Source organism: Dreissena polymorpha, chromosome 4, assembly GCF_020536995.1.
Source record: "Dreissena polymorpha isolate Duluth1 chromosome 4, UMN_Dpol_1.0, whole genome shotgun sequence".
NCBI classification, from domain to species: domain Eukaryota; kingdom Metazoa; phylum Mollusca; class Bivalvia; order Myida; family Dreissenidae; genus Dreissena; species Dreissena polymorpha.
In genome coordinates, this window is record NC_068358.1 from 71,611,856 (window position 1) to 71,639,618 (window position 27,763).

Consider the following 27,763-nt stretch of genomic DNA (forward strand, 5'->3'; position numbering starts at 1 on the left):
AAAGACCATTATTTTTGTTTTTTTTCAATATTAACAGTTAAATTCCATTTATTGCAATTTGATTCTAAATTATTCAACGATTCTTGGAGTCCTTCTTTAGTTTCTGAGAAAATGACAGCATCATCCGCAAGTAGGAGGAGATAAATGGACAATTGATCTAACGTTATTCCGGCTAGTATTCCGTTTTGCAAATTAAATTCTATATCATGAACAAATAGCGAAAACATGATCGGAGATGTCATTTCTCCGTGTTATAGGCCGGCATTGCTACAAAAAGGTCCGAAAGTAAGCCCATGTGATTTGCTTGAAGTTTGACCTCGCTATATATAGAAGATACGTGAAATTATCTTGCCGTCGATTCCCGATAAAAATCATTTTATGCCATAGCTCTCCGCAATTTATAAGATCGTTGGCCTTCCGGTAATCGACATAGCAGCAGAAAAGTTTGTTTTGACTATGCATTTGCTTTTCTATTTAATGATTAAGAATGAAAATTGCATCGACATCACAGCAATTTGGTTTAAATCCGAACTGCGCGTCTGTAAGAATGTAATGGGTTTCTGCCCAAGATTTTAAGCGTTCGTTTATCACAGTTGTAAATAGTTTCGCAAAACAGCTTAACAACGTGATGCCTCTAAAGTTATTTTGATCGGAACCATCGCCCCGTTAATGTAATGGAATAATGGAAAGGCATACCAAACATACCTGGTATTCAGCCCTGTTTATGCTATTTAATGAAAGGCTTGCAAAATGTAACAGGATGCTACTCAATGTTGAGACAATACTGCCTTTAATCTATTGATATGTTGTTAATTATGTTCGCATAATTGACTGGCAGCTGACCGAAATAATACGAACATGTAAAGCTGTTTTTTACGACAATTATTACACCGTGTTTGCGTCTGGAGACTTTTTCTAATAAGAAAGCTAGTGCCTATAGGTTATTTCGAGGTAATTCTTGGAAGCCCCATATATATTTCTTCATCAACGCAACTGGATTAGCTCAACAGAAAACCAGAACTCTATCGATTTGATGTTGGCTTGAAGTAATAAAAAGCCAAAGACGAATGTATAACGGTTTATCACATATCAACGTTATTACAAATTGTATTTGATAAGCAAAATCTGCAAGATTACATTGTCGTTAAGCAATATTGAATTAGTATCTGTCTATTTAAAATAGGATACTGCCGACGCGAAAAGTGTTATGTATCTGTGAAATTTGTGATAGCACTCATCTTTTTATACAAAATGCAATAATATTTTTTTTCTGTTACCTGCACAAATATGACATCTAAATTAAGCCATCAATTCTAAAAAATATTTCACTGAAATCTAAGTGTATAACGTTTGCAAGAAATACTGTAATGCTGTTTTGTTAGACAGACAGACAGACAAACAGACAGGCAGACAGACGGACGGACGGACAAAACAAACAGACAGAGCGACTAATAAATTAATCGCTATTCTACATCGGGATAGATCGATTTCTAAGCGCGCCTGGCTTACCCTGAGACCAGCGTCTTAGTTATCCCCACGTTTTTCGAAAAAAAAGTGAGGATATTGTGGTGATGTGCGTCTGTCCGTCCGTCCGTCCGTCCTGACCACCTGCTCCTCCTACACTATAAGCACTAGAAACTTGAAACTTACATACATGGTAGCTATGAGCATATGTGCGACGGTGACAGTGACGGAATTTTTATCTGACCCCTTGGTCAAAAGTTATGGGGGTTTGGGCGGGACCGGGTCAGAGATTTTCACTCAATTTTTTATGTTATTTTACATTAACTTCTTCATTTTTACACCGATTCACTTCAAATTGATACTGAACCTCTCTTATGACAATACGGTCAATCTCAGCTATGCATGGCCCCATTACCAACCCTGGGGCGCCCCGCCCACATAGGCCATGCCCACCAAAAATTGCCTTTTACTATAATTTCTTCATTTCTACACCGATTCACTTCAAATTGATACTGAACCTCTCTTATGACAATACAGTTAATCTCAACTATGCATGGCCCCTTTACCAACCCTGGGGCGCCCCGCCCACATAGGCCACGCCCACCCAAAATTGCCTTTTACTATAATTTCTTCATTTCTACACCGATTCACTTCAAATTGATACTGAACCTCTTTTATGACAATACAGTCAATCTCAACTATGCATTGCGCCATTACCAACCCTGGGGCACCCAGCCCACATAGGCCACGCCCACCCAAAATTGCCTTTCACTATAATTTCTTCATTTCTTCACCGATTCACTTCAAATTGATACTGAATCTCTCTTATGACAATACGGTCAATCTCAGCTATGCATGGCCCCATTACCAATCCTGGGGCGCCCCGCCCACATAGGCCACGCCCACCCAAAATTGCCTTTTACTATAATTTCTTCATTTCTACACCGATTCACTTCAAATTGATACTGAACCTCTCTTATGACAATACAGTTAATCTCAACTATGCATGGCCCCATTACCAAAGTTTAAATGTCTAGACATGATTATCTTGAAAATGACGCCCTACGTGTGGTAAATGATTTGATTTCGTAATGTAGCTATGAAGATTAATCAAGTTTTCCAGAATGCTATCACGTTCACGATATAAATTTACGTAAAGATACGCTTTGTCGTGCTTTTTTACAATACAATACCCATAAAATGATATAATTATCAACACTGACAACAAGATCTAGTAATAACTCATACGATTAATACGATAAGCTCACGATTAGGACCACGATCTCGATTGTTGAAAATTATGTTTTTGATTTAAAACGTATACTGCCGAATAAACATTTTGTGTCAAATACGATTGCTGTCTTTGTGTGACCGAAGCACACAAGTAAAATAGATTAAAACACTCGATACTGGTCAATAGCTACTTGAACAATAGCACACAGCAACGATATGTTTGCCAAGAATTCGTTCTTCGGTAAGAATTAATGACGCACATTGGTTGCTTCTACGAATATAACAGTATGTGTATAAATTAACCCATTTATGCATAGCGTCCAGTAAAAGGGACTTGGCAAACAGCGTAGACCCAGATGAGACGCCGCATGATACGGCGTCTCATCTGGGTCTGCGCCGTTTGCTTAAAGGAATTTCTGTAAGAAATATTCTAAATATAGATATAAATATACTTGGCATCCCTAATTTTGGAACTAAATTGATCAAATTTAGAATGATGGGAGAGTCCACTAGGCATAAATGGGTTAAATTATGGCGTTTCACGTTTGCTTGGTTAATGCACGGAACATGTGGTCCGTTGCTGTGATATGAGATAAAGTAGATCTATGTGTGATATACAGCTTCGATCTTGTAAAATAATAAAGGCCCGATGCTGTATATATGACAAAGCTAAATGAAGCATTATCTTATCTGTTTCACTGCGTTCTATTGAGTTGTTGCAGAATATTGACTCTTCTGTAGCTTTGCATATATATTACTTCTACAACTGTATATCGACAGTTTATGGACGCTAATTTAAAGTAAGTTCATTTTAAATAATTGATTTCATTTACAATGTACAATCTTAAGTTCGTACAGGGTTACACGTGAACATTGACGAGCGGACAAAAACCAGAACATTTTGTACTATACAAACCTTTTTCAACCCGGAGTAAACAACTCGAACGGAAATTAGAACTCGATCACCCTAATTCTGGAATAAAATTTCAAAAAACCACCCCGATTATTTATAATCATGGCCGTGGCGGAAGACCACGAGGAAAAGAAGGGCGACGGCTTATGCAAAGTGTTCACCAAGATATTGTTCTCGCACATTGGCCTCTGCGCCATGGTGGTGGCGTACAGCGTGGCGGGAGGTTTCATCTTCGAGCACCTCGAGCGCGAGAACGAGAAGGCGATCTGTATAGAGTCTGAGGACGAATACACGCCAATGCAAGAGGAAACCTTGAACAACCTGAAGAAGGTGATCCTCGAGAACAACCTCAACACAGACGCCATGATGATACAGATGAAGTCCATCCTGCAGACGTTCCGCAACAACTCGCTCGCCATTGGCTATGACGGCAAGAACTGTGACGCCTACGGCGAGCCGAACGGCCCCGTGTACCGGTGGAGCTGGGCAGGGTCGCTGATGTTCTCTGTAACAGTAATAACCACCATCGGTAGGCTTTTATTTGTTTGCTAATTTGTTTGCATATATATGTATATACTTTTTAAGTATTTCAGTCGTATCACGGCGATCAGTTAACCTGATCACTCATTTCCTGGGTAAACTGGTTAACCAGTAATAAGTACACATATTAATTCCATTCACCGACAACTGTCCTACCTTAAACATAGTTATGGGCAGAATGGCCGTTGAAATGATTTCATGGCCGAACACCGCGCAAGTTATGTGCCGTTAAATCGTCAGTGGGTCTATTATAAACGTCCAGCCAAGCTCTGCAGTATGTTATTGTCTAAATATAATAACCAACAAAATCACATCGTCATTATCCCATACTTGTCTAAGAACACTTCCGTGTTTACGAGCAGGTTACGGTCATATCGCGCCGAAGACATTCTGGGGCCGCCTGGTGTGCATTGCGTACGCGCTGCTCGGGATCCCGTTGATGCTGCTGTGTCTAGCGAACATCGGAGACGTCCTCGCCGACATCTTCAGGTTCGTCTACACCAAGATCTGCTGCTGTGGATGCTGCAGACGCAAGCCAAGGAACATAGTTGTGCAGGTATAGATAGATCTTCATACTTTGGCACATTCATCGTTTGCAGATTAGTATGACTTCATATATGTATATATGCATTATTGTGATTATGATGGCCGGGGATGATGGTTATGACTATGCTAATGATGATGAAGATGACGCTCTGTCTGGTTTTGGTGAAACGACTGCTAATTTCGCTATGGCTTATGTTGCTGCTATTTATCATAATGATTGTCAATGTGTAGTCATCATCCGTAACGTCCCACGTGCACGTTTTTTCCCTACAGATGAAATCCTCCTCTGAGGAGCCGGAAGTGGCATGGAACGACAGGACGAGGATCATACCTAACGCCCGGCCACCCCAGAGCACGGAGTTCTCAAAGATCCAGGTAGAGTTGCGCAGTAGGCTCATTTATATCAATTTAATCAAAGCGTTTTTCCATAACGATACGCCGTTCATATTCTAAGAACGGTGTGGATGATGTCAGTCACCGTAAGAACGTCATATCAATTACGCTTCCTTAATATGACCATCACCATGGACTGGTGTGCTAAATAAGATTTAAACTGTAAGATTTTTTAAAACGCCGATAGTCCTGGTAAGATCATCTTTTGTGTGTTTGTTCTCTCAAAGAAACCCAATTATCGCCACCCACTGTGTCTATATCTTGCTGTTAGTTCTCTGTGCGTTTCCATGTCGACTCTAGTGCGTTTAAAGCGTCTGCATTAAAAAACCTTGACGTTCATTGCGTTTTTTTTCCTAAGCGCGTTGTTTCAGCGTATGTATAACGTAAAAACAACGGACATCTGCGGTTACTTTGAACTTGTCCAAAGTATGCGTAACTTTATGTATTCTCGGCATTTGAAAGCTCTCTTTATGCGTTCTCACGACGAGTTCGGGGAATATTTGGCGATCCTTCCGCTTCCTTTGTCACCGTTATTACGCAGTTACAACATATGTCCGGAGTGACGGGCAATTATGTGTTCACAAAAACCGTTGCGCATAATATATTATTACGCAAGCGTCCAGTCCCAGAAAAGATCTGATGTTGTTTATTTTCAGCACGACCAATCGAAGTCTACGATCAAGACTTTAGATATAAAAGCATTGAACAAAGCTGACCTCGCAAATCGGTAAGTTTTGTGCATTTTAGAGATAAGTGATGTATTAAGTCTCTGCGTTTTATTTATATTATTAACTTACTTACCTTACGTAGATTTGTATTATGTTGCACATACGTTTAAGTCCAAACATAAAAGATCTGTCACCCCAATAGCTTGCTCAAAATCTTCCGTAAGTATTTCACAGAGACATTAAAATGTAAATTGTATCGCGTGTGAACGGACGACTGATATCCCAGTGATCGGGGGGCAAATGTCAAAGTCGATTGAATATGTATATAGTAATCAGACTATAAACACATGCATTTGCATTTGCATTTGCATTTGTAATTTGATTCTGAATGTCAACGAAATATTTCCTTTAAAACACACATCAAGACGGATAACTAAATTGCTCTAACAAACCGGTTTCAAAATAAAAAAGCGTTTGATTTCAACTTTATTAACTATGTGTTCGCAGATCAAAAAAAGAAAGCGTCCTTGTAAAGAATCTCTCATGAACCCAGTGTACTGTTATGTCAATAACGTATGATTAACGCCAGAACGTCCCCGCCATTCGTACGTTGTGTAACGAGCACACTCGTTGGATTTGGAAGTCTGTAATGTTATAGAAATGTTAACGACAGGATTCATTGTTGGAAATTAGATTCCTTCTGCTTAATTTACAACCGACCTTTTCACCTTTTTTTCTAAAGCGGAAAATAAAAAAACAACAACTTCAGACTGTCAATAAGTCTTTAAAAAATATATTTTGTATGATTTGTATATGGGGTATCCATCTATATATGGGGAATCCATCATGAACATTTAAATGATATTATTTAATGCTGGCATTGCATGAATGGTGCAGTTTTCGGCAACAAATTGTATTGGTAAATTTGGTTTATGTGTGTGATATTACTGTTAATAATATTATAAAAATAAATATGATGTGACCGTCGATGTATTTTTCTCTGTCGGTAATGCTTTGTTCAAAATACTCTCTAATGGTACATCAATCTGTTATTTTAAATATTTTCTGTTGAGTCATGTCTAAGAAAATGTCTCTTGTTTTAGTTTTTTTGTTACCAACTTTCACTTTGAATTTTATTTACCACGACAGCAACGGGTTGCATATTTGGAATATAAATCGTCTTTATAAAATACACGTTTTAACCATGTTTTTCACGATACTGATTCGATGTTCATAAAATTGAGTATAATCAAATTAAATATTTCGACTATATTGCAATGTAAGGCAAACACATTCAGAGCAGGATAAACATACACGACTAAACAATAATTAATATTGCGTTTACCTTAATCGGATATAAATACGTAGCATAGTTATTAAGTGATTTTTCTTAAATTTATTTGTGATACCCTATGCCACATCAATTGTTTTCAACATTTTGCTTAAAAACATACATATATGGAAACGTACACACGCACTGGTTAAAGTGCCTTATATTTACGTAAAATATGTGAGTTCCTTGTTGGCTTTTAAATAACATGCGTCAAACCATGTCTGCTTGTTAAAGTTAAATATTGAGTTTTATGAATAATAAATGACAGACTATTGTGTGCGGCAAATTAAGGGTAAGTTGATCAAATGTATAACAAAAACATCTTGTTATAGAAAATACCAAAGTTACATTTTTTAAAGTTTTTGTGAACATACTGCTGGAACTTGATTGTAACTGTAACGGTCAATAACCTAGTCAAAACGAGGCTGAATCAAACTCAAATATTTCAATAATGATCATAATATTTTCATTTACACTGGAAATAAAACTCGGTTTCAGCCTAATTTAATGTTTATGTAGTTTAGCATATCGACCCTTGCTGATATAGAGCACGTTCAATATTTACATGAAAACGTACGTAGACGTTTCTTCAGTATGTTTGTCCAGAGACTTTTGTGAAGAAAATCGATTAGATAATGCAACCCTGCGATATAATTTAACACTCAAATATATAAGCCGTGCTCTGTTACAAGGGGTTTAATACATGTTCATAAATTGTCGTCCCAGATTTGCCTGTGCAGTCCGAACAGGCTAATAAGGGAAACACTTTCCGCCCAAATTGGATTTTTGCTTAGAATATACGTTCTTTAAACAGAGAATATCATGACAGCGGAAAGTGTGGTACCTGATTAGCCTGTGCGTACTGCACAGGCTAATCTGGGATGACACTTTACGCACATGCATGCATTTAACCCCTGTTCCACAGAGCACGGCTTATATGCATGGTTGTATCGAATGGCGCGTTTGATTGAACAAAAGGAAAACGGATATAAAATGGTTATGAAATATATAACAATAGAAATAATTGATGAAGCTAGCTCAATGGTAATCGATGGACCAATTGGTTTGAATATAAATGGTTTTGTTACTGGTTCGGTTCAGCAGACAATTGTATTAAATATTGTTTAGAAGTATTTTCATATAAATGAAATTTGTGTTATTGATTAGAAAGGGAAACCTTTGTTTTGTCAATTAGGAAAAGTTAATAAAAGCAAATATCGTATTTGATGTTATAAATAACTCGTTTTAATGGATAAAAACACTTCCAATAAATTTTGACCATCTCAAATTCGCACAAGCGCTCGTGAAACTACTTATTTTCTCAAACTACTAAGAAAAATATTTTACGTACTTTTTTCCGGAAATAAAACAAAAAGTATCTATGTTTTATTGTGAAAAAGTCTTTTGCGTGGTGAAAAACTCATTCATGTACAAAAGAAGTATGTACTCGCACTAATCAAAAGCGACAAAATGTCAGCATCGTACTTTCTTGGCGTTATTGACTTGAGATTACGAACATAACATGTTCACATATAAATCATTATATCTAGCATATATGCGCGTTATTAAATAGCATCAATAGGTGTCTTTACATGAATGTTAAGCTGTCACCTCATAAAACTCTTGTTTGAGTGTCAGAAAAATATTGCATTCAGGCAAAAATTTTCTGTTTGTTCGAAAGCGTAATTTCCGTAAAACAACAACATAATACTTATGAAAACATTGTGGTTCCAGAAACATGGCTATTCGGAACCAGCCGATGATTATCGATGACGACAGCGATGACGAGGACGATGACCTCGACGAGAAGAATGCCACGGTGCCCCTCACTGTTACTCTGCTTGTCATCTTCGGTAAGTAGAAAAATTGTAATGCGGAATCAATAACAAGTAAATCATACTTCTAGTTCAATTGAATTCGATTGAAATAGAGATTATTTATTTCATCATAGCATTGATCCATTATATTAATCTAAAAAAATAATGATTTCCTAGTGATTTTCAGTGAAATAAGTCCGCGACTGGTGTAAACATGTTTTCCTGTTGTGACTTCAACAACTCGAGTTGGTACTATTTTCCGAGGGCATCCAACATAGGCCGAAAGTGATGCAGCGGGTGTGCAAAAGAGATTTTTGTTCTCTTCAGGCTACATTATGGGCGGAGCCGTGCTGTTTGGTCTGTGGGAGGGCTGGGACACGTTGCAGTCCGCATACTTCTGCTTCATCACCCTGAGTACCATAGGGTTCGGCGACGTTGTGCCGGGTACCGACTTTGACAGCCCGCAGGCGTCGGCGCAGCTGATTCTTGGAGCTATTTATGTATTGTTTGGTGAGTTCCTGAAATCGGCATACGTTACTATTATTAGTAACATTAATATATTTTTAATGAAAGATACACAAACAATGACGTTATAAATGTGGGATGTTAATGTATAAGACGGATCGTAAATGGTAAATAAAGCTTTATAACTTTTATTTGACGCTGACATTATTGCGATATTACGCGCGTGAAAGACGTGTTTTAACATAACCGAGAATGACTTTATGGTAAACAATATTCGAGATAATATACTTCTCTTACTTTGTGCGTTGAGCCTCGAACTGTTGCACATGCTGCCTATTTCCGTATCCCATACAAGTTTCACGATCCGCCCTTAATTTGTGTAAATCACGTGTACACATGTATCATTGACATAGTCAATATGTTTCCACGACATGCTTATACACGTACATTATATATATTTTCGTATGGACTTTACAGGTTATGATTTCTTCTAAACTAACACCGTCTTCATCGATATAAGCCTCGTTTCGTACACTAGGTAGATGAAAGCAATAACTCGGTATAGTCAAATTGAATATACTTGTTCACATCGTTGCTTGTGCATAGCATGCATTCTTTTTTACATTTATCTTTTTTTTTCGGGCAGATGGTTATGGTTTCTGTATTCGAATATTTGGTTATACTTCGCGCTGTTTTTGTTAAAACTCGTATTAATTTAACACCGACAATCGGTCTAGAAAAAATATATGATTTAAAGCCTGTACGGCAGAAAGGCGCGTATTTATGTCTTGTCTAAAATAAAGGAAATGTGTCCATTATAAGTGTCTATTTTCTGTGGTATGTATTTAAAAATCTTGTACTCATCGACCAGACATAATTTAAACCTTTTGGTATAATATCCTTAAGTTGATTACCAAAATAAGTTTTGTTTGTAAAGACATATTATTTTAACAAAAAAACAAACATTCTCATTGTTGATTGTGTAAAGGTAAGAATTCGCAGTTTTTTTTCGAACGCTATGAAACGCAAACAATAATTATGACCCTTTTAAATAAGCGCGTGTATATTTCTTTACACCTGTTCGTTGGTCGATCGTTCGGTCGATCCTATGGCCGGTCGATCGGTCCGTAAATAATGTTGTTGCCGCGCGACATCTAGAGAAAGCTTTTTTTCTACGATTATGCACATTGGTATGATATTCACTTGCGATTAAAATAAGACGCCTATCGATTTTGAGTGAAGCAGGTCAAATGTAAAGGTTCCAGGGTCTTGTAACATGAAAACCGTTTTCACTGACTATCGTAAAAATGCTTTTGCCAATGATAAACGATATTGTTATGCAGCTTAGTAAGACCTCTTTCGATTGGCAGATCCACAGGTACAAATTCAAGGTCACAGAGTCATGCATTGAAAGATCTTTTAACAAATACACGCATTACAAGCTTTTAAATCAGTCATGTGGAATGCAATTTGAACGTGCATTTGTTGATGATATATGTTAATTCGTTCCCCTCTATCTCTGTCAGGAATGGCCATTCTGTCCATGTGCTTCGCTCTCATGCAAGACGAAATCATCGCAAAATGCACTTGGATTGGTCAGAAGTTGGGCATTGTCGAGAAAGAGGCCGAGGACTAATGACTGACGTATGTTACGGACAAGTTGGAATGATGGGCAAACGTGCTGATTTTGGTTATAGTCAACATAACGTCGTAGAAGTTTAATCGATTCAGCGAAAAAAATCTTTCTTTTCAACGTATTTTTTAAAAACAATGTCATTTTGTTGATGTATTGTTTAACTTTTTTTTTTGTTCTAACGTCGGATTATGAAAATATGTGTTGTTTGGTCCAATTTGTCGTTGAATTTAATATGTTTGATCCTTGCTGTTTCTTAGAAATGATTTTCATATATCGACTTTTTTTATATAAATTTAGGAGTGTTTTATGATGTCGTAGAATATACATATCATTGTCCTTACGAACATTTGTTGTTCATCATACTATTTGAAACGTGACTGTTTGAAGTTGACGTCTTTTTCATTCCAAAATAGATCTAACTCTTGATATTTGTTGTCTATATTATTGTAAAAAGAAATTTCATTACTTGTTATTTGTCTTGCTCAAGAAACCGTGGGGTGTTTGCGATTAAACTAAGTATCCTTTACATGTATCCGTTACAAAATTGCTGTTTATGTGTTTAAATCATCGTTATTGGTTTACTTCATGATTTTTTTCCTGGTTTTAAAGAAATACATGTTATCGTTATTATTTGCAGTTATACTAAAATACACTAATTAGAATTGTAATAAAAAAAGCAAAACAATGTTCATGTTACTATTTCGCTATTTATCTTTTATATCACTAATTTCATATCTCGAGGGGTGAACGGAAGACTGTTGTAACTCATATTAAATAAAGAAGGAGATACTGCAGTTTCCGTTCAGCCCTCTATCTGTCACTTAAGTTTCCTGAAAATAATCTAGTACATATGTATACGTTTTGCTCGATAGATGCTATAAAGGTATATGAAAACATTGCTTTTTTGTATGGATTTAAATGTCGATATTGATTTGTTACTTTGGCCGCCCTATTCAGCGGAGACGGTGGTGGTTTTGAGATTGTGAAGACACTCATTTGAGAAGTTTTTGTGCAGGTAGAATGAAGTTTTCGTAGTAATAAACAGAACACCCCATCAGGCGACTCATCCATCTGATATATCATAAGTATATGTTAAGTATGGCTAAAGAAAATTACTTGATAAGTTTCGTTTCCAATACAATAACTGAGAAGGCATTCGGTTAAGGTTCATAACTAATTTTCAGTTTTAGATAATGTCAGCAAATATGCGTTGGATTCAAAGTTCCTGCATATTTGCTTTCGCCATAAATATTTATATTACTAATAGTTGTGAAAGGTCAGCTTTTAAGCGAATCATGTCATTGTCGGCGAGGGTACTTTACTACTGTCGCCATTTTACTAACACGACGAGATGTTTGTAAAAAAAATATATCTTTGTCAGCAACGGAACCTGACAAATTTACATAAATTAACATTTAACACACTGAAAATTGCAATGAAAGTGAAATCGTGTATTTTTGTTTGTAAACTGTATAAGAACAAAATTGCGGATACAGTACAATTACGAGGAAAACCAAGTGTATTAGAATAAGACTTTATTGAGGACCATCTATTGACATGGCAAGAAAAGAAATGATTACTGATCCGTTTATCTGTCAAAAGAATCATCGGTCAATAAGAATAATGTCCGTACGTGCTCTTTGCTGCTCTTCATCGGAATATAGAACTTATGCAAATCTTTGATTCTTTGTCGAAACAGAAAACTGGTAAACGGTATAATTATGCTTTTATTCCGCCTGGAAACTCGTGTCTCTGGCAATTAGCGTCTGTAAAGGCGCTGGCGACTTGCAATCATAACGATGTGAAACAATGGATTACATGTGTAAAATAACATCATACATCTTCTCCTCCGACTCATGTTTTTAATTAAACTGTACGTGAGAATAATATTATGCTAAATACAGTAAAATTTCCAGGTTTATATAAGATGACAGAACACATATCAAGAACAAACGCTTGCTTGTACATGTATGTTAACATGTAGGAAAGTAATGAACCAGTCACTGATACCTTTCTTTATACAGATACATTCACACTGAAAAAGCCACTATCGATTGATTGCGATAAAACACGTTATGTAATGGTACATATTATGTCACAATATTAAAACAGAGGCATCATTAATTGTCACAGTTCGCAAGGAGCTTCGGTTCACAAAGCTCTTTTGAGCAGTCTCCGTATATCTATGAAGGAACTCTAGCTGTATACCTTTAATCCTTCCATCTAATCCTGATGAAAATGCACTTACAATTGACAAAATAAAAACAGCATGCACGCGAGTTAAAGCGTAGATGTACACCCACCAGCCATACTTTTATATCAAGAGTGATTTTGCTTTATACAAGCGGGTTTAAGAAATACCACCAAAATCATTCCACTTGCATAACATCGTCAAAACATAGATCATCGCCATAAATATCCTGTACAACCATTCTTCATGTTTCATTCATTTCATTATACACAAAATGGCATGTGGACGTGTTCTAACGTAAATAACTAGTAAGATGACCATAAATATAGAAAAAAACATTCTATTTACACTTATGTCGACGTACTGTATGCTTCCTATCATCGAAACAAAAGGTTGACAGAGACTTTGGAATTAAAAACGAACGATACCTTCGATTGCATTACGTTGAGAGGACTTTCTGAACTGTCGAAGCCTTTGCATTTTCCGTCCACATTTTGCGAATTAACATCATTTTGAGACGATATTTTAAGTGTTCTGGTACATGTAATTTCCATTTGCATTAGAAACTTAATTTCGAAGAGCCCCCAGGCAACACTTCAATATAACTTTTATAAATGTATTGGAAGTAATTTAAAACCTTTAATAACCGTCCATTTGTAACTTTTATAGAACACACGAAATATCCTCACATTTACAAGATGCAATTCATCCTGATTTAGATTCTTTGAGATCGTATGTAATTATAAACAAGATATAATTTTTCCCCTCTCTCAAAAAGCAATGAACACTCATATAAAGTAGTTCAAAAAATATTGCGCATAAGACATTAAACCCAATTTTATTTATTTAACATCATATAAAGTTAAAATATAAATGTTAACATAGTTTACTCAATATGTCAAAGTAATGAACGAAGTCGGAAAATGGGCTTTTAAAAACGCATTAACTTGTTCTGTTACAATTCGAGTATTTCAATCAGAACGTTCTAAAATGGCTATTAAACTTTATCGGATAGATAACAACAAAAACATATTATAGGCAAATGTACAATGAATTAATGCCATTTTATGCATATGTAAACACTTCCCTTGCTGTGCATCAAGTAATCGTATACGTATTTCAATTATAAACACATCGTTCCTAGATACTATTTCGGATTAAAAATAGTGCACCCGGTCAATCTATGTATATGGGCCGTGCTCTGTGAAAAGGGGGTTTAATGAATGTGCGTTTAATGTCATCCATGATTAGCCTGTGCAGTCCGCACAGGCTAATCAGGGACGACACTTTGCGCTTTTATTATATATATTTTTCGTTTACAGAAAGTCTTCGTAGCAAAAATCCAGTTTGGGCGGAAAGTGTCATCCAAGATTAGCCTGTGCGGACTGCACAGTCTAAATATGGACGGCACTTTACGCATATTCATTTATCCAGCTTTTCACAGAGCGTGGCTCATTTGTTAAAGGGATGGGCACACATGACACAATACATGTCATATGCCTAAATTGAATCAGACATTTAACTACCAACTGTGTTCCTTCAATGTCTCAGTCTTCACTAAATATCCATTTAAAGGGCACATGTGATCACCTTTACGTAAATACAATACGACTCATGAATTGACCATCCGATTGAGCTCGTTATGATATATATACCAGTTGTGCTTGATCTCATTAGATAGTGGGTCTTTTCCTTATAAATTGTGCGCACAAGTCTTCAAAAATATTTTTTTCATGCTGCATCAACTGGCTTTTATATCGCTGGGAATGTATGATTCTAAAATCCGATTCAAATGTTTGGCAATAGTTGCCATTGACATGCGCTCCTTTTGCTGTTGCTTCCAGCAAGCCGACATAAGCTTTCCTATTTCTTCGGAACAGTTTTCCGGGCAGTCCAACAAGTAGCCGTTTGTTATGTAGTCTATCACTTGGGAAGTAAATCAATTGTTTGTCAAATAGTTATGACTGTAATAACGGTAGCCGTTTGTTACGTAGTCAATCACCAGGAAAAGTAAACTTGTTTTTTTCCTTTAAAAACAGTCATGTATGGTCAAAATGTTCCCGTGTATTATTAAGTCAATCATGTAGTAAAGTAAAGTGAAAAGTGTTTAAAACAGTAAGTAATCCAATTGAAAGCCTGTTGTTATAATAATTATAGGGCATCACCTAACATTTAATGGTACTCACAATCTTACCATGGACGACACTTTCCGGCTTGACTAGATTTTCGTTTGAAAGAGACATTTCCATGAAAAAATTCATAAAAGCCTAAAGTGTCGTTCTGCACAATTTAATAACAGACGATAATTTTGGGTTTTGCTTGTTTTTTTTAATTCCCATATATATTAGAGTCGCGCTCTGTGAAAAGGGGGTTCAATGCATGTGCGTAAAGTGTCGTCCCAGATTAGCCTGTGCAGTCCGAACAGGCTAATCATGGATGGCACTTTCCCACTTTCGCTTGATTTTTGCAAAATAGAAACTTTCTTTAATCGAAAAATATCATTACAGCGGAAAGTGTAGTCCCTGATTAGCCTGTGCGGACTGCAAAGGCTTATCTGGGATGAACTTTACGTACATGCATTTACCCCCTTTTTTCACAGAGCATGACCCTTTATTATCCTTAGGAACAATTATCTTAATAATACTCTTCGTAAAATATTAAAATGTATGGTGCATTTGTAAGAAAAAAGTGCGTAAAGGCTTAAAAGTAGTTTAGAAAAATATATATCTGAACCGATTATTCATCTAAAGTAAACAGAGGAAGGCACGGTTGTCACCATTGAAAACAATCTCATTTAGTTACAAACCAGAGTTTTGTCACAAATGACAATCACTAGCTTTGCTTATGTGAACTGTTTTGAAGGGTAAAGAACTAAGGCATGCGTAGATCCAAAGAAATGACACAAGCGTCTTGCACATGTATTCATAAATGTGGATGGATTTCGTTCTAAAAACTTATAACAATTTATACGGACTAACCAATCTACCCTGTGACTGAATTTTTTATCCTCAAATTTCGTTTGCGGGAATATAAGAGATCACGTAATGTTCAATACTTCACGCACCTCTTGGTTTGAGAGCTGGAACCACGGCTGGCGTCCGTACGTGAATATCTCCAACAGCAGAATACCGTAGCTCCAGATGTCCGACGCCACAGTGAATGTTCGGTACAGCAGAGCTTCCGGTGGCAACCAGCGCACGGGTAACATCGCGCTGTTACCAACCTGCCAGACATTGAACCAAATTTATTACCGATAGATTTACATGTAAGTTTAAACAAAATCGAATTGCATCTTATCTGGCTTCATTGCATACAAATAAAAAGTGATGTGACCAGAAATGTGTATTTGGTATATTTTGCAAAAATATATTCATGTATTTATGTAATTATAGAAAAACTTATCGGGCATCATAAACCAACGCATGACCGAGCAATTTTCCCCTCTTCTTGTAAAATAAATAAACATGCTTAGTATACACCCGCAAAACGATGTTTGTGCAGGGGGAATACTTATATAACACTGTCGGTTGGTCGGTCAAGTGGTCTGTCGTGTTCAAATGGGTACTGTTTGTAGCAAACTGTGTATCAACATGAAACTGTGTAAATATATGTTGTTTCTGCTATGTCGAAGTAAAATACGTTTTTTCATGTATGTTGCGATGTTCCTAGCACCTGTGACCTTGAAGATAGAAACTCATCAGGAACATGTGTACATTGTGTCGCAGTCTAGTCTGCAAATTTTCTACTTTTCAACATAATATGTATCGGTATATTGTTAATTCTATGTAGACGTGCAATACTCATTTTCACGTAGAGCGCAATGTTCTTGGAAGAGTTATGTACCCTTGAACTTAAACATAATTTGGATACTTACACTACTGTACATGTGGATTATAGTTTCGCTTACAGTTTGCTAAGTTACAAAACGAAACTTTAAAGGACTATGGCTCGTACTATGCAAAAATGCAAGACGTAACTGTTGCAGATGTATCATTAGTGATGAACGTGTTCTTTCACTTAAATAATTTATTTAACAAATCAAGGTGAAGCTTGTTCGTAAGTGTGTGATCCATAGAAAGTGGCGAACGACTTATTTTGAAATAAATATATATATTTCTCAAGTTGAGAAATGAAATGAGAAATTGTGGGACTATTAAAAACTGTAACATAGACTATAAAAACACGTCTCGTAACATTAAGTTTGATAGATTTTGAATATAATTTTGTGATCACGTGTTATCAAACTTTGACTTGACTCTTCATTGAATAATAATGAACTGGTGGGATTTTTAAGCAAACCAATTATGAGGAAAACAGTAAACATGTTGCTGTTTTTCTGTCAAGGTAGGTACACCTTAACATACGTAGCTCAATATCACCAAAGTTATTTGTCTCATAGCGCAATATACGACGCTTGAACGTGCTATCATATGGTACATTTCTTCTAACTTAATAATATTCGGTGCTGTAGGCATCTCTGGACGACCCGAAGTATCCAATTTTGACCAGCAGTTTCTTTCCGACAAGGCAATTGCGCGTCGCTAGGTCGCGGTGCAAGTGTTTTGTTGCTAAGTAGGTCATGCCTTCTGCAATGTCACTCGCTAAAACGAAATAAGAACATTTCATTTGACTACACTTTCTTTAATGCAGTGCTTGAACGTGATGTGAGTTGAATGTTTGATTTCAAAACCTTGAATTGGTAAATGTGGGCCACACGTTTATATTTTTGATGGGGTATTTAGTGTCAATCTTTAAAACACATCGAACATGTTTTAAAACTGTTATTTATTGCTTGCAGTACATTTAATAAAACTTACTTAGAAACAAAGGCCAACAACACGATCTTAAAAAAATGAAACGTCATAATAAGTATACTTAATATGCTTAAAACGTATCCGAAAATACGGATAGAATTATTTAAAGATTTCTAAAGATTTAAACGAGCTGTTTGAAAAATATTTTGAAACATGTTTCAGAGAATATAAATGTGTTATCGTATTACGTGTCAATATTAATCGCGTAAAAGTATCGACTATGACAATCGGCTCACCAATCTTTAATAAAGCGGTAACTGTCAGTATTTCCGTTTCACTTGGTGTCTTTGTGAACAAGCTGGCATTTGGACCGTGATTCCTACAAAAAAGGATTCAGAAACATTTCTTGTACAAAAAATGCTGAGTGCTGAAACCTGGAAGCGTAATTTGAATGTGTAAACGTTATCGTTCAAAAAAATACCATACATGCAAATAAGTTATTGTAATACTGTGAGTCTGTGGCTGTGCTATGTTTGTGTTGTGACTGTGCTGTGACTAGCCTGTGACATAGAGGTGACCGAGTCTGTGCTGTGTCTGTTCTATGTACTATGCTCGTGCTGTGCTGTGCTGTGATTGAGTTGTGTCTACGCATTGACTTTCGTTCTGAGCAGTGGGGCAATTGTGGATAACGCTCAGGTGTTGGACTCTGTTCATCAGGTACGGTTACTTGTTTTTCGCCAAAAGCTCGCAAAGTCCTGAAAATTGTTATTGCTCCTGACTAAAGCCAATGTCTTTAATCTTAGAAACACCAGACCGTACCAGAAATAGCAAACGAGCGTTAAGTTCGCCCGATAACGAACTCGATAGTGAGCATAAACGCGCATATCAATCAATCATGGAGTCCCCCTTAGCATCTCATTCGTGTGAACTAACAATCTCTCTTTCCGAGGAAGCCAATCAGAATTAATCAGACACTTTAGTAACAACATTCCGTGCCCACATCGAAACAATTGTTGAGAACGTTGTCACAAGCGTCATTTCTAAACTAACCTCAAAATTGGAACTGCTTGAAGATGAAAACACGAAACTGTGTAGTGAAAATAATGAGTTGAAGGCCAAATTAAATCTCATGGAAATAAAACTAGATGACCATGAACAATATTCCAGGCGGAATCTAGTTCGAATTTCAGGGATTCAAGAAAACAGAGAGGAAAACACTGATGACCTCGTTCTTGACTTATCCAGAAAAATTCGATCAAATCTAACTCTACCTGAATTAGATCGGACCCATAGAGTAGGTAAACCAAGTCCGAATAAACCACGTGACATCATTGTCAAATTCATTTCATACAGAGCAAGACAAAAGCTTTACCTCTGTCGATCAAAGCTTAAAGACCGCGGGTTTAAAACACTTTCATTAATGAGGACCTTACAACCAAACGCAGTGCCCTGCTCTATAGTGCCAGATCCCTGACGAAAACCGGACAACTTCTTGGGGCATGGTCATCCAATGGGAAGATTCTCATTAAAGACCGAAACTCCAAGATCCTCAAAGTGACACTGCAAGTGACTTAGCTGCCTTCAAATAAACCAATTAATGATCACAATCATTTAAAATGATCTGATCAGAACAGTAACTAGCTATGTGTCTTTTTGTGCGTTTTTTTATTTATCCTTACAGCTTTCATACATCATTATATACTTTCTTACATGCATATATTACGATACTTTCTAAAAAGTATACATACCACGCATTAACATTTGCTTGTATTGTACACTAATCATTTTACTGGGCATAATCGTTCTTGTATATTAAAAATAATATGACAAATTCCTCATTTAACTCATTTACAATAAACTTCAGACAAAGACTCTCAAACAATCTCATGTTTTTGGTGCGCGATTTCCGTTATATATATATTGATAATCAATATTACATATCCATTCATAGAAAATGATACTATTTCAGTTCGAAAGTTGTTGTTGTTCGTACGGGTGTACTATATCTATTTTGAATATTGAATTGTGTTAACGCTGTACTTATTAATTGCTGTTAGTTTGTATTCATTTTGTCCAACTCCCCAGCCCCACCCCTCCATAGTTTTTTTGTGTGTGTGTTTTGATTTTATTCTCTATAGCATTACTACTTGCTCGGCATGTTGTTGTTGTTGCCTCCTCGTAAACGATCAATTTACAGTCAGTGTAAGATCATCTATTATTAGTTGCCAAATCCCTAGATGAGCTGATATCATTGTAAATTCATTCATTCGTTCCGCGTGAACTACTAAATAGTTCGTTTTCCACTATTAACACGTGATTATTTTGTATCGATCTTTACTTTGTTGAGCATTTATCATCGTGTTATTCGGCATGAACGACTATTCATGGGTAAAACGTGATATTTTCGTTAACTGTTTTTAAGTACATGAGGCCACGATCTCAGAAGTCTAAATTGTTTTCATAACATGTCCAGCACAGTTATTTGACAAGTGTCAGATGTCATCAACCCTATTATTCTAAAATGTTTAGTCTTTGGTCACTGTGATTTAATTATTTCAATGATGTACATACACGTTTTGTAAAATTCATGTATTTCAATTTTTTTTTCAAGTTGTTTTACTAATTGCATCAAACAACAATTTCAGTGGTGATAGTGAACATGATGATGAACCTGTATGTGTACTGTGTAAGAAGAATGATGGTCGTCCATTAGCCAAGCTTTCGCAGAAGGAATGTAACTCTTTAATTGCTCACAGTAAAACAAAAGGTCCCAAAACAGTGTTTTTTCTATTATATTGATAGCCTTTTTCAAAACGAAAAAATATGTTGTGAACTATTTCATGAAAATATGCATATATAAAGATTTTGATCAAATAATTCAATTCATTTAAGATATACAAGCGGATATTGAATAGTATTTTCACTTAATGTTCCATATTATCACATGTTGTTTCTTTATAAAAAGCAACGCATGGCATTTTCATTCTCTCTTAACCTTCTAATTTAGATGATGGACTAGATGTTAGACCTAATCAGCACGTTCACGAAGATTGTAGAAAAGAGTACTGTTATGATTACAACAGGAAGAGGAAACAATAAGATGCCAACGACGACACAGTAAGAAGCCCTAAAACAAGAAAGATAGCTGAAAGTAGATTCATGTACAAACACAATTGCGTATTGTGTGAAACAAAAATAGAAAATCAGAATGAAAATAAACTTGATGAAGAATGTGATATTGTACACAGAGTAGAAACATTTGACTTTCAAGCATCAATTAAGGCCCTTTTGCAGAAAAAAACGATGATTAGGCAAGTGATATTCTTGGTAGAATCGAAGTCGTTAACGATCTTCCAGCTGCAGAAGCACGCTATCACCAAAGCTGTAACAGTAAGTTTAGAACACATAAGAACATTCCTGAAAAATACAGACAGAATAGTGAAGTCAGTAAGAAGGGTAGAGACAGGCCATCTAATAATAACAATTCAGAGGCATTTTTAGATACAATGAAATACTTTGAAAGCCATGAAAATGAACAATTAAGTGTTGTCGAACTGGTGAACATTATGAGTGAAAACTGTGGAAACGACTCGGACAGCTCTGTTTATATAAAGAAAAAAAATATTGGTGTACTTTGGAGACAATATCATTATTGCTGAAATCAATGGCAAACACGATGTTGTTACATTCAAAAGTGAAGCGCATGCCATCCTTCATTCGTTTTATAAAAGAAACAAACGTGACGAATGTAAGACTGAAAAGGCAGCAAACATATCTACAGCTGCTAGATTCATTCTTAACGATATAAAAGTCACGGACAAAGGCAAAAATACTTATCCCCAAGCACAAGAAATAACATCCTTGATTTCAAATATAGATTATGTACCTGAGAGTCTGCAGTTATTTCTTTAAAAGGTTATTGAGAATAAACAGGGCAAAAAGAAAATAACATCGATTTGACAATCCATAGTGCAAACAGCAACACCAAGGTGTTGAATCTGTCCGCTACAGCTTGGGTTAGGGGTGATGTTACATCATATGTCTGAATCAAAGATGATGGTTGACTGTTTAAGCAACCTAGGTAAATTGAAAATCAAAGTATTTCTATTTTCATATTGGCTGAAAGTAGCAGATTAATTTGTGAATAATTTCAGTACGACTTAATTTAAGCTAATGTTTTACTAAAAATATGTATCACAATATAGCCATTTTAGCTGTATTTTAAAACCGATTGTACAATTGATTAAACAAATCAAGATTTGTAATATTCATGATTTAGTTATAATATAAAATGGTGAACAAATAACTGCACTTACCTATTTGTATCATGATCGAGTACAAGTAATTTAATATTACGGAATGGGTATCATAGCTACAGTAACACCAAACCTACAGAGTGCACAAGTGATACCACGCATTAATGTATCACATGATGAAGTCATTCAAACAGCAAAACTTAATATTTAATTTTACAAACAATCAAACTATTTCATGGAAAAAATTAATTTAAACATCTGAGTGAAGTCTCTGGTGATAAGGAATTAGATGAGCTTGATTTTATCTTCAAAGTGGCAAGACCATTAAAATAGAGTGGCAGGCTGGTCTGGTACAATGCAGATAATACAACAAGGAAATCACCACGGTCAGTCCACAGTGTTATTAATGCCAATGATTGACATGACCTCAAGTGACCTTTCTTGCATTTTTCGACTTGACACTTTGCAGCCAATCAATCACGAAATCATTGTACTTCAGCAGTACTAACATTTGACCAACCTCTATATTGGAAAGCTTTCAATGTTATCCAGAATGAATCGGAGGCAAGTGAAATTAAATCCATTGTTTTGAGACTAGGTGGATTTTACTCGGAGATGAGTTTTTGGGGTGTATAGGGCGTCTGATGCAAAATTCTGGTCTGAAGGATCTACTGTCAACTGTCTATGCGGAAAATACAGTTGGCTATATGTTGGATGGAAAAGCTGTGAATCACACAGTTAGGGGTCACTTCTTGGTAGATGATGCGCTGAATACACTTCTGTTAGAAAAGCTTATCAGCACTGAAGACACTTCTTTGGATACGTATGAAATTGAACCTTTCAGTAAATCAGAATTGGCAAAGGCCAACGAAATAATGAATGAACTAAAAGTTGAAAAGTGTGTACCAGACTCATTAACGGACAGCAAAGTGAAAACTATGATTGCAAGATTTGATAATCTGAAGACATATTTGTCTACATTTAGAACAGCTAGGCTCTGGATATACATGTACACTTACATGGATATGATTGACAATTTGAAATCATTTATTACAGCGGAACGTACAGGAAATTGGAGTCTTCATCTAAAATCACTGCACAAGATGCTTCAATATTTCGCAGCGGCAGGTCATAATAACTACTTGAAATCTGCATATGTGTATATTCAGGTTATGCTAGACCATCCGAATAGGAAACCAGATGTATATCAAGCATTCTGCTCAGGATTGCACGTTGTACGCAGGACTGATCGGTATTGGGGAGGTTTATACACAGGTTTGATTATTGAGCAGGTCTTGATGAGAAGTTTGAAATCAGCTGGGGGTTTGACCAGGGGGAGGGGTATGACAGAGTCACAAAGAGACAAGTGGTTATTGTCTGCTCTTTCCATGGCCGAAGTAAATCATGCTATGCAAGAGTTTACAAGTGTAGCAACGGAGTCGGAATCTAGTTACCAACACACGGAAACTTCAAAAGCTAGAATTGAAAGGGACTCTAAAGACCGCCAATGTTTTCTGGATTTCCTGAGGCAACAGAACCCCTTTACAGAGGAAAAAACCTTGAGATATATCGAAACGGGTGTGACTGGAAATGATTTAGTAACTATCGACATAGCAAAAGATATTGGTTCGAAAGTCATAAAAAAAATGGAAGGCCAAAGTGTAACAAGTGTTAGTTTTAAGCGCAAAGATGAAGCACAAACTTTAGCAAACTAAAGTTGAGGAAATAGATTGTATTGATGTAGATCCCCAAGTACTATTTCAAAGACTCATTACTGTATCTGATTCAGCTTTGGAAAACCCTGAGGAAATGTTAAAATATGAGCTTAGTGGTAGACCTTCATCTCTTTTTTACAGTGGATGGCTTCTTCTCGAGGCCGAGAAGCCAAATCTAGCCCATGCAATATGGGAATTAGGGAGCTGCGGTGCTCAAGGTGACCTGGGTACAAATATCAAGTACGTCCTAGATGGTGGATCATTAATTCAAAGGATTCCGTGGAAATATAGGGCTTCTTTTGACGATATATGTGAAACTTATGCAGATGTTGTTGACCATCATTACGGAAAAGCCCATGTTGTGTTTGATGGCTACTCAAACGGTCCTTCGACAAATGATGAAACACACTTACGTAGGTCGATAAGAATTGAAGGTGTTGAGATTAAATTTAATGGCGAAACACCATTTACAACTAAGAAAGACTCGGTTTTGATCAACACAAAAAATAAACAACGGTTTATAGGTTTACTATCATAACATTTGGAAGCACGTGATATAACAGTTAAAAAAGCGACAAGTGACGCTGATGTTCTTATTGCTTAAACCGCTTCTGAAGTATCCATTGATGCCACAACTGTTGTTATAGGAGAAAACACAGACTTGTTAGTTCTTTTGATTCACTAGCCGAGATCAGAAAACAAAATATATTTCACATCTGACAAGAATTTAAATCAGAATAAAATATAGGATATTAACGAAACTACATCAGTTTTGACAAATGAAACATGTGATCAGTTATTGTTTTTACATGCATTAGCTGGTTGTGACACAATTTCAAGGGTATTTAGTATAGGCAAAAGCACAGTTCTGAAAAATCTTGCATCATACGATCGTTTTCAAGATCATAGTGCTGTATTCATGAAGGAAGACGCGACACACGAGGAAATTGCAAAGGCTGGTGAGAATGCTTTGATTAGCATCTATAAAGGCAAACATACAGACACGTTGGATATTCTTAGGTATCAAAAATTTATTACAAAATCGGCAAAAAGTAAAAACATTGTTCAAGTTAAAACTTCACCCCCAACGTCTGCTGCTGCTAAGTACCATTCTTATAGAGTATACCATCAAATCCAAACATGGATTGGTAATGACATTGATCCTTTTTCATGGGGATGGACTCAAAGTGGACGCAGCCGTGTACCTCTAAAAACAGATCTGTCAGCTGCACCAGAGAGACTTTTAAATATTATAATTTGAAAACTGTGATACTAAACGGTGCTCTTGTAGGAAACACGGACTGGTTTGTTCACCAGCATGTGGTGGTTGTCGTGGCACAGTATGCTCACAGTATGACACTGAAACAACAGACTAAACTATTCATATGGTTTGCGTTACGACTGTGGTATCAAGCAGTAAAATGCTGCAACATTATTTTGTTTTCAGTGTTTGTTTTTGACATTTGTACATTTGGTAATGTAAATTACATTTAAACATTTTCCTTACAACTCGTGTTTGAGATTCTATTAGCGTGTACACTACTTGTTTATTTGAATTTTATGATAAGTTAATGAAATTCGTAAATTGGGTAACATACAAAATTGGTAACGTAAATTATATTCAAACATTTTCCTTACAACTCATGTTCAAATTTCTATAAGCGTTTACACTACTTGTTTATTTGAATTTTATGATAAGCTAATGAAATCTGTATCAGTATTTAATCATGTTTGTGAAAGAATTTATAATATAAGCTCATATGTATATGAAGTAGTGAAGACTACACCGGCTTTGAAAACGTCGTTATTTCATGAATAAGAGTATTGTTGTAAGTTATTGTTGTATATATTTTTTGTAATTACTTCACATGTAAAAAGTATATACTTTGGAATGGTAACTCTATGCATATCTTTTACATCGATTTACGCGTGGGTGGGGTAATTCTATAATGCAGATCAGAATGTAAATAGGCAATAGTAAATGACAAAAAAGAATAAAACAAATTGTGCTCAACTTTAAAATTTATTCATACATTTATTAAACACAGATTGACAACAAAATAACCACAATATTATAGCCAACAAAGTCAAGAGAGCGACATATATTGAAAATACAGACATATTATTACGAAATTTATCAAATGGCACGTGCTCGTAAACTAACTGCCATGAATCAAGTTTCCGATGAGATATTTTTTCAGGGTTTTTCTTCGAAACCCATACATATATACTGATTACAAAAAACTAAAAAAACCTTGTGTTGCAATTTGTTTGACATCGAGGTACAAATACTCATAACTTAAGTGGCCTATAAAGACTATTGACATATACTGAGAGTCACACTGCTGTTTCCCAAACAACTAGATTTAAACGTTGAACCTGCAATAAAATGAACATTTGTTCGATAACTAACTGAATAAACAATTGAAATCTTTTCAAGTACAACATTCCTACGCTAAACGAATGTGAAATCGACATCCACTTTTTAACAAAAAACATTACGATTTTCGTAAACTTTTGACAATATGCGCTTCCGTAGTTTATTTGTTTATGCATTCTCGGGTAACCTTGAAAATTCCAACAATATTTTTTCACAATTTATTTTCATCATATGACCTAAGGACATGCTTGGTATAGATGCTTGGTGTAATAGATGTTGTTACATTAAAAGATTATTTACAGTTTCAATCGATGAAGGCTGTTTTGAAAAAACACACGCGAAAATGCATAACACTCTCAAGAATTTGTTGTATTTAAGCTGCACTTAGGTACAAAATATGGAAGGAAAACGTAAATAAAATTTAATACAATTGATAACAACTCACAGATGCATTACCTGTTCAAGAAATATGCTGATTTCGTTCTGAATGAAAATTTCAAATCTGCCGCGCGCTAAACTGTTGTTTACATCGACACCGGTTATGGCCTGTTAAATTTATACGACGTCGTGTATGGTTTACACAGGTGTCCATCTTAAAACAGCGAGAAAATTGCCACATTTCCATCGATTTTTTTCCGAAACCCGTTGTTCGATTTTTTTCGGGTTTTTGTCTGTTTAATGTTATATATTAAGCAGATGAAATACGTGAAAAACTTTGTGTTGCAGTTTGTTTGACGTCAAAATTAAATTTGATCTGGCTAGTAGTGGAGCCATACTGTTTGGAAACTACCAGCGTGTAGAATCCATAGTCATTGTAATTGTGGGACAGGAACCAGAGCACACCGTTCACGATATTTTTCCATCCCCCTGTAAAAACATAATACATGCCATTTTATAGTGTGTTCCGTTCTAGGCTGGAATACTGCAACGCGGTATTTACTTAAGTGGTTTTAGTGTAGAATGTTGCAGTCTTCGAATTAGCCTATATGCCCTTAGCCCGAGTCAATTCTTGGGACGGTCGGTCGATCATAAATGCAAATTAAATAGCCCGACCGGTCGATTGAATATTTAACGTAAAATAATAAACAAAGTGAAAAAAATACATGAACACCGGTCAGCCACTTTGGGTTAAAGACATAATCAATGGAAGTAGTCGGTACAAGTCGTTATCCAATCAACGCGTCTGAGTTCCACTCTTACGGAGACTCCGGAGATGGACTATTTAATCATTGATTTTTGATTGGTTAGCGGATAAAAAAACAACTGACGACAAATCTTCGCTACTTTCCGAAAATCGTACAAGTCAGCAAACGTTGCAAATGAAAAAGTTTGGGTGATCGATTAGCAAAATAAAGCACTGCAATAGCATATATTTAAGCAATATGTTAACAATATTATATATTTACTACGTATATGCTAGGTAACTGGTTTTCATTTTTCTTGAATCATACGATATGCA

The 27,763-nt window shown here is 36.0% G+C and overlaps 1 protein-coding gene and 1 long non-coding RNA gene across 3 annotated transcripts in view; one reads left to right on the forward strand and one right to left on the reverse strand.

Annotated features, from left to right (window-relative positions):
• LOC127877660 (TWiK family of potassium channels protein 7-like) overlaps positions 1-11,904 on the forward strand; it is a 14,924-nt gene extending 3,020 nt beyond the window's left edge. For both annotated transcript variants that reach the window (XM_052423747.1, XM_052423748.1), the window contains exons 2-8: positions 3,547-4,139; positions 4,513-4,706; positions 4,970-5,071; positions 5,746-5,816; positions 8,825-8,943; positions 9,235-9,417; positions 10,899-11,904. In XM_052423747.1, coding sequence (XP_052279707.1) covers positions 3,713-4,139; positions 4,513-4,706; positions 4,970-5,071; positions 5,746-5,816; positions 8,825-8,943; positions 9,235-9,417; positions 10,899-11,008 — 1,206 coding nt within the window. In that variant the 5' untranslated portion in view covers positions 3,547-3,712 and the 3' untranslated portion in view covers positions 11,009-11,904. The remainder of the gene's footprint in view (positions 1-3,546; positions 4,140-4,512; positions 4,707-4,969; positions 5,072-5,745; positions 5,817-8,824; positions 8,944-9,234; positions 9,418-10,898) is intronic.
• A 3,952-nt stretch (positions 11,905-15,856) lies between these two features.
• On the reverse strand, positions 15,857-27,322 carry LOC127877666 (uncharacterized). Its single transcript, XR_008048518.1, has 4 exons — positions 26,761-27,322; positions 18,250-18,332; positions 17,649-17,800; positions 15,857-16,422 (listed from the first exon to the last, which is right to left on the reverse strand). It is a non-coding gene; the product is annotated as an uncharacterized LOC127877666 (long non-coding RNA).
• Positions 27,323-27,763: the final 441 nt, after the last annotated feature.